Source organism: Oncorhynchus tshawytscha, linkage group LG28, assembly GCF_018296145.1.
Source record: "Oncorhynchus tshawytscha isolate Ot180627B linkage group LG28, Otsh_v2.0, whole genome shotgun sequence".
In the NCBI taxonomy this organism is placed as follows: domain Eukaryota; kingdom Metazoa; phylum Chordata; class Actinopteri; order Salmoniformes; family Salmonidae; genus Oncorhynchus; species Oncorhynchus tshawytscha.
Window position 1 is genome coordinate 37,487,451 of NC_056456.1, and position 18,842 is coordinate 37,506,292.

At 43.1% G+C, this 18,842-nt stretch overlaps 1 protein-coding gene across 3 annotated transcripts in view; it reads left to right on the top strand.

Annotated features, from left to right (window-relative positions):
- Positions 1 to 18,842, top strand: part of LOC112227245 (anion exchange protein 2) — a 55,789-nt gene that overhangs the window by 25,220 nt on the left and 11,727 nt on the right. For 2 of the 3 annotated variants that reach the window (XM_024392138.2, XM_042307738.1), the window contains exons 3-10: positions 6,013 to 6,175; positions 6,708 to 6,961; positions 7,165 to 7,310; positions 7,487 to 7,755; positions 13,900 to 14,036; positions 17,774 to 17,954; positions 18,272 to 18,407; positions 18,607 to 18,805. In XM_024392138.2, the coding sequence (XP_024247906.2) occupies positions 6,013 to 6,175; positions 6,708 to 6,961; positions 7,165 to 7,310; positions 7,487 to 7,755; positions 13,900 to 14,036; positions 17,774 to 17,954; positions 18,272 to 18,407; positions 18,607 to 18,805 (1,485 nt within the window). Of the gene's footprint in view, positions 1 to 6,012; positions 6,176 to 6,707; positions 6,962 to 7,164; positions 7,311 to 7,486; positions 7,756 to 13,899; positions 14,037 to 14,681; positions 14,899 to 17,773; positions 17,955 to 18,271; positions 18,408 to 18,606; positions 18,806 to 18,842 lie in introns of those variants that run through there. The other variant, XM_042307739.1, reaches the window with a different exon arrangement.

The window sequence follows — 18,842 nt, forward strand, 5'->3', positions numbered from 1 at the left end:
TGGGGGCTGTTCCAGACAGCTGGATCAATGAGTTAACGGCTAACTGTTCAAAATTACTAATAACTTAAAATAAAAAATATAAAAAATAGACCAAAAAAATGTACAAGGTATAATTGAATCAATGTTGTTTCCACGTCAGTTCAATTAAGTGACGTTGAACCAACGTGGAAAAAATGTTGAATTGACGTCTGAGCCCAGTGGGATGTGGCTGTTTATCAAAGTTAGCTGACTAACTTAATAATTCTATGGATGTAGCCATCGGGGTGAACAACATTGACAGAGGCATCAATAACAGTGTTCTTTCATTAAATGATTTAACTGAAACAGTTTAATAAGTAATTTCTACAAATGATTGAATGGACTTGGTACACCATCAATACCATGCATATGGGGGGAAAAAAGATTTGACAAGAAAATCACCTTGAAGAGCTTCATATTTTATATTCAACATAGTTTTGATTTCATTCTATTAAATTATTTCATCACAGCACAATTATGTATTTGTCCAGACAGGCTGTACTGAGCCAGCAGTGTGATGCCAAATCCCTTCACTTTTTGATAACTGTTTTTTACAAAACATTGATTTGCTGTTTCCAGTGAAAAATGTTGTTTCCAACCTTTAAAGCTCATACACATAATATATATAATAAATAAAGTATAATCACTAAGGACTGTAGTTTTGTGAGACTCAAGGTCTCCCCCCCTACAAATGGATAACTGGATAACATACTGTAACTGGGCAAAACTGAATGTTTGTTTACAGCAACCTTCAAGATCTTCACAACACATTCACATTCATCTCAATCACGACCCAGCTAATATCACTCAATCACTGTGAACATCACAGGAAAGAGAAAGCATTATAAGTGTATCAGGATAGTTGAACGTGAAGATTACCACAACCCTTCTCAATCAAAAAGGGTTTTAGTACGCATTTATGTGGTTAACATTGTGTTCCAAAAAATGATAACCCGGGAATTGAAATAACATCACGGATTGGACCCCACCACCGCAGGGGGAGAAAAGGCCACGGAAGGTTCAGACGCAGTTACATAACACCACAGCAGACTCTTAACCACCTGGTTTCCCAACACAGCGGGTCAAACCAAATGTCTCTGCCTTTGGTGGGAAAATGAACAGCAACACAGCCTAGAGTTTCAAATCTTAGTGAGCAAAGTAGCTGTTGACTATGGTTTTGATTCATAGGTACATCAGGTATCTGGGGGGTGGGGGGGGTGGGGGGGGGGGGGGGTAGCCTACTAGTTAGAGCATTGGGCCAGTAACAGAAAGGTTGCTGGATCGAATCCCTGAGCTGACAAGTTCTGTCAAAAAAAATCTGTCATTCTGTCCCTGAACAAGGCAGTTCACCCACTGTTCCCCCAGTAGACTGTCATTGTAAATAAGAATTTGTTCTTAACGGACTTGCCTAGTTAAGTAAAGGTTCAATAAAAAAATATGCATGTATTCACTAAGGTACGAGTTGGGACAACTGTGGGTTACAATATACAACAAATGATGTAGATGCCAGCCAACCAGCGAAATCAAACATATCAAGTTATCACGTAACTGTAGTAGCAGTGCCTGCCTTCCATGAAGGATGGACAATCTATAATACAGAGGCAATTCAATAGCAGGTCTCAGGAGGCCAGTCCATTTCTGTGCAGGCACTGGTCAGATGATGCTAAATGTAACGCTACACAGCCATTTGAGCTAACGTAGGCTAATGTGATTAGCATGAGGTTGTAAGTAACAAGAAAATCTCCCAGGACATAAACATGTCAGATAGTGTCAGAAAGCTTAAATTCTTGTTAATCTAACTGCACTGTCCAGTTTACAGTAGCTATTACAGTGAAATAATACCATGCTGTTGTTTGAGGAGATTGCACAATTTTGAACATGAAAAGTTATTCATAAACAAACTAGGCACATTTGGGCAGTCTTGATACACATTTGTTTGAACAGAATGCAATGGTACATTGGATCAGTCTAAAACTTTGCACATACACTGCTCGGAATTGCTCGAAAATCGGAATTGCAACTGGGCTGAAATAATACATTATGGCCTTTCTCTTGCATTTCAAAGATGATGGTACAAAAAAATACAAAATAAAATTTTGTTTTGTATTATCTTTTACAAGATCTGATGTGTTATATTCTCCTACATTCCTTTCACATTTCCACAAACTTCAAAGTGTTTCCTTTCAAATGGTACCAAGAAAATGCATATCCTTGCTTCAGGTCCTGAGCAACAGGCAGTTAGATTTGGGTATGTCATTTTAGGTGAAAATTGCAAAAAATGGGGCAGATCCAGCTAATATCATATCTACTTAACTGTAGAAGACTAGTCCATATCAGCTAATATCATATCTACTTAACTGTAGAAGACTAGTCCATATCAGCTAATATCATATCTACTTAACTGTAGAAGACTAGTCCATATCAGCTAATATCATATCTACTTAACTGTAGAAGACTAGTCCATATCAGCTAATATCATATCTACTTAACTGTAGAAGACTAGTTCATATCAGCTAATATCATATCTACTTAACCAACAGTGCAGTTCAAGAAGAATAAAACATTTACCGTGTAGACTAAAATAAAAAGTCATAATAAAAACACAATAAGAATAACAATTACGAGGCTCTATACAGTGTGCAGGGGTACAGGCTAGTTGAGGTAATCTGTACATGTAGGTGAGGGTGAAGTGACCAATCATAGGTAACAAACAGCGAGTAGCAGCAGTGTATAAACGGGATGTGTTGGCTCCATTCAAAAAATAAGAGTGGTAGTCAACTTACAGACTGTGGCTTTAAATTGAACCCCAAATAGTGTTCAAATGTTTTTCTCATAGATATTGTATGTAAAAAGAAGGTGTAGGTGAGGTGGGTGTCTTTCAAGAGTAGAGTACAAATTATGAAGCAAAACAAGAAATGAATCCATGAGCTCATATTCAACAGATTTAAGAGGTTGTTTAGGCAAGAGCTATAATGGCCTCTATTGGAGTCAGGTGTTACTGATGAAATTAAATGAGACACATTAGTGTGTGTGCGTGTGTGTGTGTGTGTGTGTGTGTGTGTGTGTGTGTGTGTGTGTGTATGTGTGTATATATATATATGCACTGTTTTTTTTATACATGCACTGATTTTTAATCATTCTTGAGACACTTTTTCTACGTGTGTGCTGTAGTATATTTGTACGATATTAAGATATTTACCCAAGTAGCACTAGTAATTAGGTCTTGTATGATTTGGATTGTTCACTTTTGTGACCTTTTCATAAAATGTACCCGTAGTATCACTCAGCTGTTTTAAGATTCCCCCTGATGCAAGCATCTGAAATGATATTGCGAATGGAAATGTCAAGCTCTGAGCAGATGAAAAATGTGACTGTGTCGTCCCGTCCCTGAGGAGCTGTGTCATGAAACAAGATGGCTGCTTAATAGGGGACCTGAGGTTAATCCTTTGTGGCGTGGAAAAGTTTATTGTTGTGAGGATGTGGTCTGTTGATTTATCTTAGGACTCACTGCTCAGAGAGGGCATTGCTGAATCACAGGGAACAACTTTTACTTTCACTCACTGAGTACCTGCCCGAAGGCTGATATACTGTGTGTAGCTATGCTAGCATTAGCTCAATGGTACCATACCTTTGCATTTGCGATTGTGGCTCTGGTTAGCATTAATATTATGATAACCAACCCATGAATTTGGGGTATTTGTTTCTCCCCTATAGATTGTGCCATGAGTTTTAGACTATGTTTGATTAAGTCAAACTCGTATTAGCATAGATTGTGGCCTATTTGATTGAGTTTTTTGTTGTTGTCCTGTATTTATTTTATATTTTATTTTAAACCCTTACGAAGGTAAAATGTCTAAACAACACCAACCTAAGTACCAAAAGGTTTCAGGCTTGAGCTCAAACTAAGTGACTTTTCCCTTCCTTTTATCTAACCTCGTAGCCTTACCACAAAGAGACAAAACCTCAGAGACACTACTGTTTATGTAGCCATGGGGGTTGCGTTAACCCGAAAGGAGGCCAGCCCTGGGCCTGTATTCATAACGTTCTTCAAAGTAGCTGATCTAGGATCAGGTACCCTCTGTCCATGTAATATTATTTATTATGATCTAACAGGCAAAAACTCCTACTCCTGCGAATATGAACCCAGGCATCGGCGTGGGGCAATATTTCCCCTGCTACCCAGAGGTGGGCCTCCTCTGAAAACAAACTCTGTTGGATGGACAGAAAGCACGCGAGCCACCAGTGAATCCTTGTGATAACATCCCCTAAGTTCCATCCTTATGGATTACATCCCACCGGCAGCAGGGGGCTGTAGCCTCCACCCTCAGCCCCGTTGTCAGAACATAAGTCAGTTTACTGTTCGTGGGGGTGATCTGGTTCAGTTTCATAGCATTTCAAATGGTTTATTTGAATAGGGACAGATACAATTAAAACATTGACACATTGAATATACAAACAGACAGAGATGCATTGCATCATGACCCTTTAAGCATATGCTAATTTGCAGTGTTGTCTCTAAGATGAGAATGATAGACTTGTATCTGGTCATCACTGTTTTCTTAAATGTTTTTTTAATGGAAATACTTAGTCTTATAATGATGCGGTTGACAGTTGGGGTTGACTTGTTAAGATCTTGATATTGTTTACAGGTTGGAAGTACAGTGCTTGGTTACAGCCTATGAATTTGATACATATTATTTTAGGAGAGGGCAACATTTAAAAACATATTTTTATTTAACTAGTGGCAGTCAGTGGCAGTATTTGTTGTTTTGCTACCACTTTACCTGCATTTTATTTTTTTCTTCTTTAAAAAAAAAACTTTGATTTAACTAGGCAAGTCAGTCAAAAACTTCTTCAGGATTGGTGGGTCCCCTGCGGGATGGTTGAGCTAACGTAGGCTAATGTGATTAGCATAAGTTTGTAAGTAACAAGAACATTTCCCAGGACATAGACATATCTGATATTGGCAGAAAGCTTAAAATCTTGTTAAACTAACTGCACTGTCCAATTTACAGTAGCTATTACAGTGAAATAATACCATACTATTGTTTGAGGAGAGTACACAGTTTTGAACATGAAAAGTTATTAATAAACAAATTAGTCACATTTGGGCAGTCTCGATGCAACATTTTGAACAGAAATGCAATGGTTCATTGGATCAGGCTAAAACTTTGCACATATACCGCTACCATCTAGTGGCCAATATCTAAATTGCACCTGGGCTGGAATAATACATTACGGCCTTTCTCTTGCATTTCAAAGATGATTTTACAAAAAAATACAAAAATTTTTTTTTTTGCTATCTATTATCTTTTACCAGATCTAATGTGTTATATTCTCCTACATCCCTTTCACATTTCCACAAACTTCAAAGTGTTTCCTTTCAAATGGTACCAAGAAAATGCATACCCTTGCTTCAACGCCTGAGCTACAGGCAGTTAGATTTGGGTATGTCATTTTAGGCGAAAATTGAAAAAACAAATATATACAGGTATATATATTGCAATGAAATGCAGTACTTGAAGAAGTATCAAGTCAGTCACCTGGCATGTACCAGTGACTTTGTCTCCCCCTAGTGGTGTCTATGATGCCATGCACTTTGCACTTCCTTGTCTACCAATGATATCCTCTAGTCTTCAAACTGAATTCTGTACCTCAAAGCAAGTTCCACTGAAATTTTTTCATGGTTCCCCTCTAATCAGGGACTGATTTATACCCGGGACAGCATGTGTGCGCAATTAATTATCAGGTAGAACAGAAAACCAGCAGGCTTCAGACCTCGTAGGGTCTTGAATACCCCGGCTCTATAGCATAGCACATGAGCTGTTTAATGACGATGCACATTTACTGTTAGCAATTATGCTATTGACATGCCTTTTCTTGAATGTCCTAACAAAAAGTTGCTCTAGATGTAATGTAATGTAATTGTAAATCCGTTGTGAAATCATCACTAACCTATTTCCACCCATACCCTCCTCCCCCCGCTGCCGCTAGCCGGTCCAGCCGCCGCCCTCTCCTCGGCGGATTGACGATGACGAGGACGAAGAGCGGGACCTGAACAAGACCCTGGGAGTGCAGCGGTTCCAGCAGATCCTCCACCCGCCGGCCCGTGGACCACCAGAGAAGCACCGGGCCTATAACGAGGAGGACTTTGAGTGTGAGCCACCCAGCCAGCCAGCCAGCCAGCCAGCCAGCCAGCCACCCAGCCACCCAGCCACCCACCCACCCACCCACCCACCCACCCACCCACAGCTGATTTAGCCTAGTTACCTCTCATATCTATTCAATCACTGTTTCATGCAGTGACCATATAGGGCTATGTAATTACATTGTGTTTGGAAATAACCTGTATAGACAGAGACAAATGTGGCAAATGTGTGTTCGCTTAATATGCATATCCCTGCCAGTTATATACCAGAGGACTTGGATAGGGAGCCATCTTCTCTATGGTAAAATCAGATCAAATCAAAATGTATTTATCACATGCGCCGAATACAACTGGTGTACTGTTGACCTTAAAGTGAAATGCAACTTACAAGCCCTTAACCAACAATGCTGTTCAAGAAATAACAAACGTTTACTCCAGTTATTCTCCTGACCCTGTGGAAATGACCACACTACTGTAGGTTCTGTTTCGCTTTACTTCCTTGTTTGCCTTTGACATCAGTCATATCAATCAATGTCTCCAGACCACCGCCACTCCTCTCATCACATCCACCACCCGCTGTCCAAACTTCCCCCGGAGGGGAAGAAGAAGAAGAGCAACAAGAGGAAGAAGGGAACGGGACGGAGAAGAGGATCTGGGGCCGGAGGAGCTCCCACCATAGAGGAGGACGAGGAGGAAGAGGAGGCGGAGGAAGAGTCCTACAGCCAGTACGATGGAGAGGGAGGGCAGACCACCACACCTGATACAGACATGGACACACACAACGAGGATGTGCAGGTGGAGTCACAAGCTTATAATGGTTTATACAGTACAAAGGGTATACACACACACACACACACACACACACACACACACACACACACACACACACACACACACACACACACACACACACACACACACACACACACACACTCAGCTCCTTTCTTTCTGAAAAGGTAGTCTTCTTCCTCATTGACCCTAGTCTGTCCTTTCTGTAGTTCTTTGTGTCTGAGGATGACTGTGCCAGTGCCACTCCTACTCCCACGCCAAGCCAGCCTGGCAGTGCCAGCTTTCCCAGACACCTCACCATCGTACCCGAGACTGCCCTGGGCACCGACCTGCCAGAGGACGCCACACCTACTGAGTGAGCAACACACACATGCACAGATTGATATAGCAATACACACACACAATCACACATACTGTACATACAAACAGTAATACAAATTCATACAAATTCACACAGAGCCTCTGTCTTTATATCTGTCTGTCTGTCTGCATGTCTGTCTGTCTCTCTGCATGTCATTGCCATGGTACCAGTAAGCCAGTGGACTCGGTGTCGGCCCCTCACAAAGGGAGGAATGGCCTGTCCTCCGGCCCCTCCCGGGAGTCCCCTAGCCCAGCCACATGGGGTTCCATACCTCCCTCATCCAGAGCACCGCCCCCTGGTGGTAGCCGCAGCTATGACCTGCAGGAGCGCCGGCGCTCGGGCAACATGACGTGTGGGCTGCAGGAGCATCACCAGCGCCAGGCCACTGACGACAGTGAGGCCCAGATGTTGGGGTCCGCCGACCTGGATGGGATCAAAAGTGAGTACCAATCAATCAGTCAGTCAGTCAATCGACAAATCAATCACATTTTTCCGAACTTGAACCGACCTGGATTTCAATGAATACACAGAGGGATGATTCCCATTTCACTGTGACATCATATAAGGATTTAATGACTAAACTATTAGCATTGGTTCTGTAACATGTTTTAATAACTAAACTATTACCTTTGGTACTGTGAAATGTTTCAATGACTAAACTATTAACCTTGGTTCTGTGACATAATTTCAATGACGAAACAGGGGATTCATTTTAGTATTACTACGACACCATTGCAGCACCATTTTAATGACTTTACAGGAGACTAACGTTATACATTAGTGGCATCATTGTAGCATTATTTCCATGACCTCACCTGGGATTAACTTTGATATTACTGTGACATCATAGCAGCATTCTCATGACTACACATGAGATTAATGTTGATATTACTGTGACATCATAGCATTTTTTGTGACATCATAGCAGATCTTCCATGAAAACACAGTGGAATTAACTTTGATATAACTTCAGACTTTACTATGACATCACTTTAGCATCACTTTAGCATCCATACATAGGGCTATCATCATTATTACAATTTTTGTATTTCTGATAACCCTTTACTGTGACATCGTTATATGGCATTAATATGAGACCATGCAAGCAAATTACATATTATTTTTGATATACAGTGCCTAGTGAAAGTCTACACATCTATTGCACAGACTTCAACATTTTCTGCCTTTGAATTTTTATTTCAAAATGGATTCCATATTTCTTATGTAATCCACAACCTACTCCACATTTTCAAAGGGAAAGAAAATTATAGAAAGTTTAAAAAATATATTAAAAAAATAACCTTAAAATGTTAATACGTGGTACCTTTTGGCATTACAGCTGTGAATCATTTTGAATAAGATTCTACCAACTTTGTCCTACAACACAACTATGGGAAGTCGTACTCTCGCAAATCACGCCTGACACGGCCAATGAAATACGCGGCTCGCTGAAAGTCACGCCTTCCACAGGTGATAACCCTGAGGCTCGGATTAATTGCTTACAATTCTTCACCTCTTCACCTCGAACGATACATGCCACAAAACAAATAATTGTGCCAACTAAACTGTCCCTTTGTCGTAGAGCGTGCTCACCCCCTGAATGTTGTGTGCTGGAGTTTGCATTTGTTTTGCTAGTTTCCAAACTAGAAACCAATGACTTATTCTTGGATTGCTTTGCCCTGGCTGTAGCAATGAGTGAGATGGCTAACGCGACCGAAACGACGAAGGCTAACAAGCCAGGTTTGGATTCGCGATCATGCCCAGATAAATAAAAAGATACCCACGTTTGTTGTTTTGTACGTGCTCTGGCTGCCGTCGCTCTATTCCGTTTGTTTGTGGGACTGGGGGAAGGGGTCAGTAAAAGTGGCTTGCCCGCGGCTGGCACTGTTCTCCTAGTCCACGGCGCAGGCTCTCTTGACAATCGTGTGGCATTCTTGAGGGGGTTGGTGTTTCCGATTAGTGACTTCCTCTCCCGGGTGCCCGAGTCTGAGTTGTGGGACGCGGAGATGGATTGGGTCTTTGGTCGGAGCAAATGTCTTGTCTGTCTGGGCGGTAGTTGCTCATCCCGGCTTTCTCCCGGCATCATCTCCATTCCTATTTCCAGTTCCTGGAGTTGGAGGAAACGGGGCTTCTGATGAGGAAGAATCCCCCCAGAGTGAGGGGCCTTAGCACAGGTCTGAGCGATCAATCAAATGTATTTATAAAGCCCTTCTTATATCAGCTGATATCACAAAGTGCTGTACAGAAACCCAGCCGAAAACCCCAAACAGCAAGCAATGCAGGTGTAGAAGCACGGTGGCTAGCAAAAACTCCCTAGGAAGAAACCTAGAGAGGAACCAGGCTATGAGGGGTGACCAGTCCTCTTCTGGCTGTGCCAGGTGGAGATTATAACAGAACATGGCCAAGATGTTCAAATGTTCTTAGATGACCAGCCGGGTCATATAATAATAATCACAGTGGTTGTCGAGGGTGCAACTGGTCTGCACCTCAGGAGTAAATGTCAGTTGGCTTTTCATAGCCAATCATTCAGAGTATCTCTACCTCTCCTGCTGTCTCTAGAGACTTGAAAACAGCAGGTCTGGGACAGGTAGCACGTCCGGTGAACAGGTCAGGGTCCCATAGCCGCAGGCAGAACAGTTGAAACTGGAGCAGCAGCACGGCCAGGTGGACTGGGGACAGCAAGGTGTCATCAGGCCAGGTAGTCCTGAGGCATGGTCCTAGGGCTCAGGTCCTCCGAGAGAGAGAAAGAAAGAGAGAAAGAGAGAGAGAATTGGAGAGAGCATACTTAAATTCACACAGGACACTGGATAAGGCAGGAGAAATACTCCAGATATAACAGACTGACCCTAGCCCCACTACACATAAAGTACTGCAGCATAAATACTGGAGGCTGAGACAGGAGGGGTCAGGAGACACTGTGGCCCCATCCAACGATACCCCCGGACAGGACCAAACAGGCAGGATATAACCCCTCCCACTTTTCAGCGATCAGTGCGCCCCTCCACAAAAACATTACTGTGACAAGAGTTCCCCCACGTTTGGTTACTGCTAAACCATGTCAGCCATTGCCAGAGCCCCTTGTGGACATAAGGGGGCTTCATGCAGGCTATACAGTCTTGTGGAAGCACTATGTATGTTGAACACTTGTCCATGTTTAAACCCCCTAGAGTCGATTGACACAATTTAAGTGACATCCTTTTTAAAAATCCCATCAGAATCCCTCAGATATGGGATACCCATGGGTCGGCGCACAGTTGGCCCAGCATCGTCCGGGTTAGGGGAGGGTTTGGTAGGCAGGGATGTCCTTGTGCCATCGCGCTCTAGCGACTCCTGTGGCGGGCCGGGCTCATGCACGCTGACACGGTCGCTAGGTGTATGGTGTTTCCTCCGACACATTGGTGTGGCTGGCTTCCGGGTTAAGTGGGCATTGTGTCAAGAGATAGTGCAGCTGGGTTGGGTTGTGTTTCGGAGGACGCATGGCCCTCGAACTTCGCCATTCCCGAGTCCATACGGGAGTGCAGCGATGAGACAAGACTGTAACTACCAATTGGATAGCACGAAATTGGGGAGAAAAATAGGTAAAAATTTTAAAAAACAGACCATGAAACATCCCGAAAATCAGTCTACAAACTATTATGACCACTCTATGGAAAGGGGAGACTCTCACAAACACGATTCCTTTGTTTTGGCACCAAAGCTCCAACGCCTGCCACTTAAACGCATACAGCCCTCCTTGATTATCCTCGGCCAGAAATTTGGGATCTGTGGGCTTGACTACTATTCGTCTGCAACGGCGTATGCATTTAAGCGGCAGGCGTTGGAGCTTTGGTGCCAAAACAAAGGAATGTATAAAGGAATAATGAAGGAATCCTTTTCGGAGTGCTCTGGGGAACATTTGAATGTCCCTACAGGAGCTTTTTTTGAGCAGGGTTATTCATTCTCCACTTTGAAAGTGAATATGGCGTCTATGTGGGAATTGATGGCTTGTGACCTGGCGGTGAGGTTCCTAAAAGGGTGTGCGTTTTGGGCTCTCGGTGAAGAGAGATACTGAATTAAAGGAATGAATCCGTGCCACAGGGTTATCACCTGTGGAAAGAGCCTTGTCAGGCCTGATTTTGAATTCTTCAATCGAAGTCGAGAAAGAACGACTCTCCATAGTTGTGTTGTATCTCGTTTCCCTCCGGGGAACAGTAGTCATAAAGTTACGTTTATTCACTAGAGTGATGTCCTATTTTTGTTCATCAAAGACAACATTAAAGTCTGTGTTAGGGAACGGTAATTCGGTGGCAAATGAAGGTTGCAAAAGACATAAAAAAAGTAAAAAAGTAAATGTATTTGCCGCGTTATCTTGCAATGTTACTTGTTGCTAACAGAAGGGATGATATGGAGTGGATTATTTAACACAGGCTTGCTTCTTTTCACATTGTCATACAGGCCAATAATGTGGAGTAAATGCAATGTTGTTGATCTCTTTGTATTTTCAAGTATTGTGGTGGCAGCATCATGTTATGGGTATGCTTGTCACCATCGGGGACTTGGGAGTTTGTCAGGATCAAAATACATTTGAAAACGAGCAAAGCCCAGGTAAAAACCTGCCATAGTCTTCTGTTTACCCTGGGATAGAGTTTTTTTTTCTTTTTCTGTGGAACAATTACTCAAGGTTTTATACCAAAGATACACCATAATGGCATTCCAAGAGGTGCCACTCTGTTCTTACTGTAATCTGCTTGAAAACAGAAACAAGGTTTTAATATTGTTGTCCATCAATGATTCCCAACCAAATTTACTGAGCTTCAGCAATTTTGACAAAAACAATGGATGTTTGTTGCCCTAAGAGTTGTGCAAGGTTGGAAGAATATTCTTCAAATTATTAACAGCTATAATGGCTGCCAAATGGGCATTCCACAGGTATTAACTCTGGGGTGTGAAAACATACACAATTAATACATCTTCACTTAATTCATTTAGAAAATGTTCTATAAATTTTCTTTCACTTAGGTGGGTTGTGTAGATCGGTGGGGGAAAATCTAATTTAATCCTAATTTTTTAAATTTAGTTTTAAGGCAGCTAAATGTGAATAATGTGCAAGGGGTGTACACACTGTCACTAGCAACTGTATTTATGTCATTATTTTGACTTTGTTTTTTTTTAACCTTTATTTAACATGGTGGAATTACTCAGATTTGAACCTATTAATTTATTAGACATCTCGTAAACATCACTTTGGCTGTATGTTAAGTTAAGGTATTTGTCAGTAACTTTTTAATGGACAACTCATCCAAATGATATCACCTCTAGGGAGAATGAAAGAAAAACTAAAATAAAGCTTTTACCAAGACATGTTTTTGTGTCTGTCCTTACCCCGATGAAAAGCTTACAAAACCCTAATATTTAGAAACAAAAAGCCTATTCTCCACAGTCAATTTGCATTTGTTATCTTAAATCTGATCCCAATACGGAATTGATTGTTCTGTGTACAGGCAAACAATGCTGTCCATCCCACACTGTGCACCGTTGGAATGTGAGCATTTTCATGTTCAGATAAAAGTCTGTGTGTGTGTGTGTGTGTGTGTATGTGTGTGTGTGTGTGTGTGTGTGTGTGTGTGTGTGTGTGTGTGTGTGTGTGTGTGTGTGTGTGTGTGTGTGTGTGTGTGTGTGTGTGTGTGTGTGTGTGTGTGTGTGTGTGTGTGTGTGTGTGTGTGTGTGTGTGTGTGTGTGTCTGTGTGTGTATCTGTGTGTGTGTGGCGTGTGCTCATCCGTCATTCTTTGGAAAACAATCATTCATTTTGCCCCAAAGTGAAGCAAGGTTTGTGGCTGTGTTCTGAAAGTCAAAAGGTTGCAACTGCGCCTTTCTTTGAGTCAGAGGAAAACATTTTTGTGAGTATCCATGATATAATATATAATACATTTATTATGATATTGTTATAATTAATAATATAAAACTTTTGATTATCTTTCTTTGGGTTTTGACTGCCTGTTTAAAGTTCTTGCAATTATTTACAAGTTTGTAATTCTGATTTACTGCTCTAAATGTTTGTTTCAGTGGTTAGCCAACAGAACCATTATCTTAGCTTGATAGCCATGAATCTGCCTTGATTTGAGCTGTGAGAAGTGAGTGAAAAAAAAGAAGCAATAAGTCGGCTAGTTAATGAGGGTTGGTCTTGATTCTCTAGTCTCACACACCCTGAGTCCTCGGAAAGCTTTCCTATTGTTAAACCAATCCTGAAATGTTGTTTTCAAGAAAAGTACTCCCGTGGGAATCTGAGTGTGTTCTCACCGTGCTTGTTAAAACACACTGCAGCATTAGTAACTAGCTGCAGTGACGTTAATGATGTCTTTTGTGACATGGCGGTCAGTTGTATTCTGATTGTAAAAGGATGTTTTTAAGATATCATTTTAGTGATCAGAAAATTACATCTTTAACTGTTTGTAATCTGGTCAGATAACATCCAAATATTTGACGTCTTTCCCCAGACATTTTGATGTTGTCATTAAAAAAGAAATATTTGTCTGGGACCAGAAAATGACTATCTCTCTATTTTTCTCTTTCCATCTCTCTTTCTCCACTCCCCATGTCCCATAGGCCACAGGTTCGAGGATGTCCCTGCGGTTCGCCGTCACCTGGTCAGGAAGAGCAACAAGGGTCAGGTGGTGCACATCAACAAGGACCACAAGGAGCCTAGTGCCCGCAGCCGCAAGTTGGATCGTACCCCACATGAGGTGGGTACTAGGGGGGCGAGGGGTACTGGTTTATATGGCCCAATTCTTTCCTTGCTTGAACATCCATTTGGTAGACAGGGTGGCAGTATTTGTTGTTTTGCTACCACTTTACCTGCATTTTTTTATTTAACCTTGCAAGTCAGTTAAGAGCAAATTCTTATTTACAATGACTGTCTACCCCGGCCAAACCCAAACCCGGACGACGCTGGGCCAATTGTGCGCCGTCCTATGGGACTCCAAATCACGGCCGGTTGTGATACAGCCTGGAATCGAACCCGGGTCTGTAGTGACACCTCTTGTATTAAGATGCAGTGCCTTAGGTCCATCATACAGTAGACTTATATGACACTGTCATATGCTATTACGCTTTGATTCGACCCCCTACCGAGATGTAGACCAGTAGAATTACTGCTGGTTACAAGTAACAGGCACCGACGTGTGAGTAGCACATGTCAAGTCGTTATTATGATGAGAGTTTGGTTTTAAGAAGTCAATGTGTCACCTGTACTTCAACTCCCTGCTTTGGTACATAGGTCAGTTAGGGAAATGTGGGAGAGAAAGACAGAGATGTTAGAAATGAATGTAGGGACAACTTTCACACGCCACAAGAAAAAAGCAGAGAGGTAACACGACACAAAGGGGCTCTAAGATGTAAGCCAGGGAGTTAAGTTTGTTGTATTAGGGTAACCAGGTAAAGTTCACTCTCTTCTGTGTGTGTGTGTGTAAGGTAAGGCTGCTCTGTCAGATTTGTCAGTATCTCTGCTTCTCGCTCACCCAGCCAGTGGTTGTGTATCGATCCACATCTCTGTTGGACAGAATGGTTCGCTTGGAGTTCGTGGGTCGTATGGCACGGCATCAGAAGGTAGGGTGGTTTTGGACCAGCACAACCCGGTTTTAGCCTAGGTCACTTTGGACTTGCCTTATTAGCCTTCAGATAGAAGTTTAAGTAACTGTGCAGTCAAAATTGAACACCACGCCTATACAGCATGCTGTGTTTGTAAGGGGGAAACCTAGTCAGTTGTAGAACTGAATGCGTCTTCCACATTTAACCTGAGGGCTGCCATAATCAACATCTTCAGCTGTCGGGGAAGAGGGGGTTAACTGCCTTGCTCAGGGACAGAACAACACATTTTTACATTGTCCTGCTCAGGGATTTGATCCAGCAACCTTCTGGTTACTGGACCAACGCTCTAACCACTAAGCTACCTGCAGAGAGTTGATGCATGCTGGATACATATCCTAATGTCTTCATGCACCTGTCCTAAGTTCATTGGAACATAGTCTGGTTGATACAACACTTATTTTGGATAGGGAAACTTCAGGATTCAATAATAATAGAAACACGAATGCAAGTATAGTCTAATGTACACATTTTTTGGGGGGGTTATGTTACACATGAGTAGGAAGTCACCTAAAATGTGTGTGTGTGCGCGCGCGTGTGTGTGATTCTCGTTGTGCCAGTATTGAATTTTAAAAGCCTGTTATATTAAATGATGTGCCCTTTAAAATAAAACACATTGATGTAAAAAACAAAAATCTGATTTCCTGAGTGGCGCAGCAGTCTAAGGCACTGTATCTCAGTGCAAGAGGTGTCACGAAAGTTCCTGTTTTGAATCCAGGCTGTATCACATCTGGCTGTGATTGGGAGTCCCATAGGGCGGCGCACAATCGTCCCAGCGTCTTCTGGGTTTGGCCGGGGTAGGCTGTCATTGTAAATAAGAATTTGTTCTTAACTGACTTGTCTAGTTAAATAAAGGTTACATTAAAATAAATAAAGACTTGCCAAAAATCTTCATTTTGATCATCCCTCGTCATGTTTTTCTGATTTTAACCCTAAGTTTGCACCATCATTGTAAAGCCCTAGTTATTTATTTTTTCTTTGACAAAGTCCTTTCTAAAGATTATCATTTATTTCATGTGATTAGTATTTACATCTGTCATTTACAATCTGTCCGTAATTTTAAGGTCAATCTTGTTACGCAAACATATGGTAAAACTATTCTTTAAATGTTTTATATATATATATATTTTACATATAATAGTCAAATCAGGTGAGCTGCTTCTACTGTTTGTAGCCATTTTCTGGTGTTTTGTGGAAAACGGCATTGAGCATAACACGGCAACCCTGTTGCCATAGATAGATAGATAAGCTAGAAATGGTGTAACAATTCAAATAAAAAAAATATATATATATATATATAATAAAAACATTTATTTAAAGTTTTGTGAAGCTTGCATTCAGTTGCCCCTTCTTGAAATGGGGAAAATATGTTTTTTTTATGACGTTGAACATGTGCTCTTTATGACAGAATGTTAAAATCAAGTTTGAAAAAAAGTTATTATACGACCTAAAAGGAGGAGCAGGCTATTGCTTGACCTGACGGTGGGGGTGGGGTTATGGAGGGAGAGCAGTTCTTTCAGATAAGGAGGAGAATTGCCATGAATACACTGCAAAGTCAACAGGAGGGTTTTTGAATTCAATCCTGAATGAGACAGGGAGCCAGAGCAGAGATGCCAGGATGGGGGTGATGTGATGGTGTTGAGACGGGGAGCCAGAGCAGAGATGCCAGGATGGGGGTGATGTGATGGTGTTGAGACGGGGTGCCAGGATGGGGATGATGTGATGGTGTTGAGACGGGGCCAGAGCAGAGATGCCAGGATGGGGGTGATGTGATGGTGTTGAGACGGGGAGCCAGAGCAGAGATGCCAGGATGGGGATGATGTGATGGTGTTGAGACGGGGAGCCAGGATGGGGGTGATGTGATGGTGTTGAGACGGGGAGCCAGAGCAGAGATGCCAGGATGGGGATGATGTGATGGTGTTGAGACGGGGAGCCAGGATGGGGGTGATGTGATGGTGTTGAGACGGGGAGCCAGGATGGGGGTGATGTGATGGTGTTGAGACGGGGAGTCAGAGCAGAGATGCTAGGATGGGGGTGATTATCCTTCACTTTCACCAGGATCCTTCACTCTCACCAGGATCCTTCACTCTCACCAGGATCCTGGCAGGGTTGCTCTGGATGTTTTGGAGCTTCTGGAGACTCCTGCCAGGGTTCTCGATGAAGAGTATGTTGCATTAGTCCGAGGGGGAGAGCATGTACAGAACAAACAGGATAGGGTCCAAGAACAGATCCTTGTGGGACACTGCAGGTGATGTGGTGGGAGCGAGACTTGGACCCATACTCAGTCCTGTCTAAGAGGTAGGAGTGGAACCAGCTCAGAGCTGGTCCAGATAGTCTGTTGTGTCCCGGAGGCGCTTCAGGAGGATGGGATGGTCGACAGTGTCAAACGCTGCACTCAAGTCCAGGAGGATCAGAGGACAAGGAGAGCCTGCATCAGCCGCCATCAGCAGGTCATTGGTGACCCTGAGTAGGGCCTGTTTCAGTGCTGTAGGCCGGCTGGAAACCTGACTGGAACTTCAGCAATTGGTTGTTCTGATCGAGATGGTCTGGGAGCTGCACAGCAACCACTTTGGAGAGGAAGAGAAGATTGGATATTGGCCTGTAATTAGCCAGCACTTCCGGGTCTAGGGTGGGCTTCTTCAGAAGGGGGCTGATGACAGCGGTCTTAAATGCAGGTGGCCAGATTGGAGGGAGTGGTTAACAATCTGGGTTGTTAGAGGGCTGAGGGCAGAGGGGCATGATTGGAGCAGGGCTGTTGGAACAGGATCCAAGGTACAAGAGGAGGTTTTCATTATGGAGATAGTTTTCTATATTGTATGTGTGACCTCTCTTCCAGGTGTTTGTAGAGCTAAACGAGCTGGTGATGGATAAGAACCAGGAGTTGCAATGGCGGGAGACGGCTCGCTGGATCAAGTTTGAGGAGGAAGTGGAGGAGGAAACGGACCGTTGGGGAAAACCCCACGTCGCCTCGCTCTCCTTCCGTAGTCTCCTGGAGCTCCGAAAGACCATCTCCCATGGTGAGAGAAAAGGGGAGAGTGAGGGAAGAAAGGGAGGGAAAGTAGGTAGGATGAGTGAGGAATAGAAGGGGAGGAGGGAGAGAAGGAGTTGGGAATAGAAGGGGGGGGGGTGGGAAAGGAGAGGGTGAAAGAGAGAGGTGAGAGGGGGAGGTAGAAAAAGTACAGATGAAGATGGGGAGGAAGGGAGAGATTGGGGAGGAAGGGAGAGATTGGGGAGGAAGGGAAGAAAATGGGGAATAAAAAAAAGGGATGGACAAAGGTAAGAAAACAAAATAGTTAGTTGTGTTAAATGGAAACTTTGGGGATGTGTTCTTTAGGTGCAGTGCTGCTGGACTTGAAGCAGAAGACCTTGCCTGGCATCGCCCATCAGGTGGTGGAGCAGATGATCATCTCTGATCAGATCAAAGTAGAGGACCGGGCCAATGTCCTCAGAGCCCTACTACTCAAACACAGGTATGTCTCTCTTCTAGCTGTCTATGATCCGCCTGCTACCCTGCTACGTGCAGTCTATCACTATCATAGACACACGGTACATATTCACAGTGTTTATTTACATCATTTGTCACTTCTCAAACTCAGGTATTACTTTGGTTGTACTACACAAACTCAGTTCAGCCGTTCTCTCTCTCTCTCTCCTCGTCTCTACCCGCAGTCACCCGAGCGATGAGAAGGAACACAGCTCTTTCACGCGGAACATCTCTGCCGCCAGCCTGGTCTCACTGATGGTGAACCACCAAAACAGCAGCAACCACACAGGCCAAGCCGAGCCCTCTGTGACTGACCCCCTCATGGATGGAGGAGGGGCTGCCGGCACCCTCACAGACTCCCGCATCGACGTGGAGAAGAGCGAGGTCTTGGAAGTGTGGATGTGTCTTTGTGTCTCTGTGT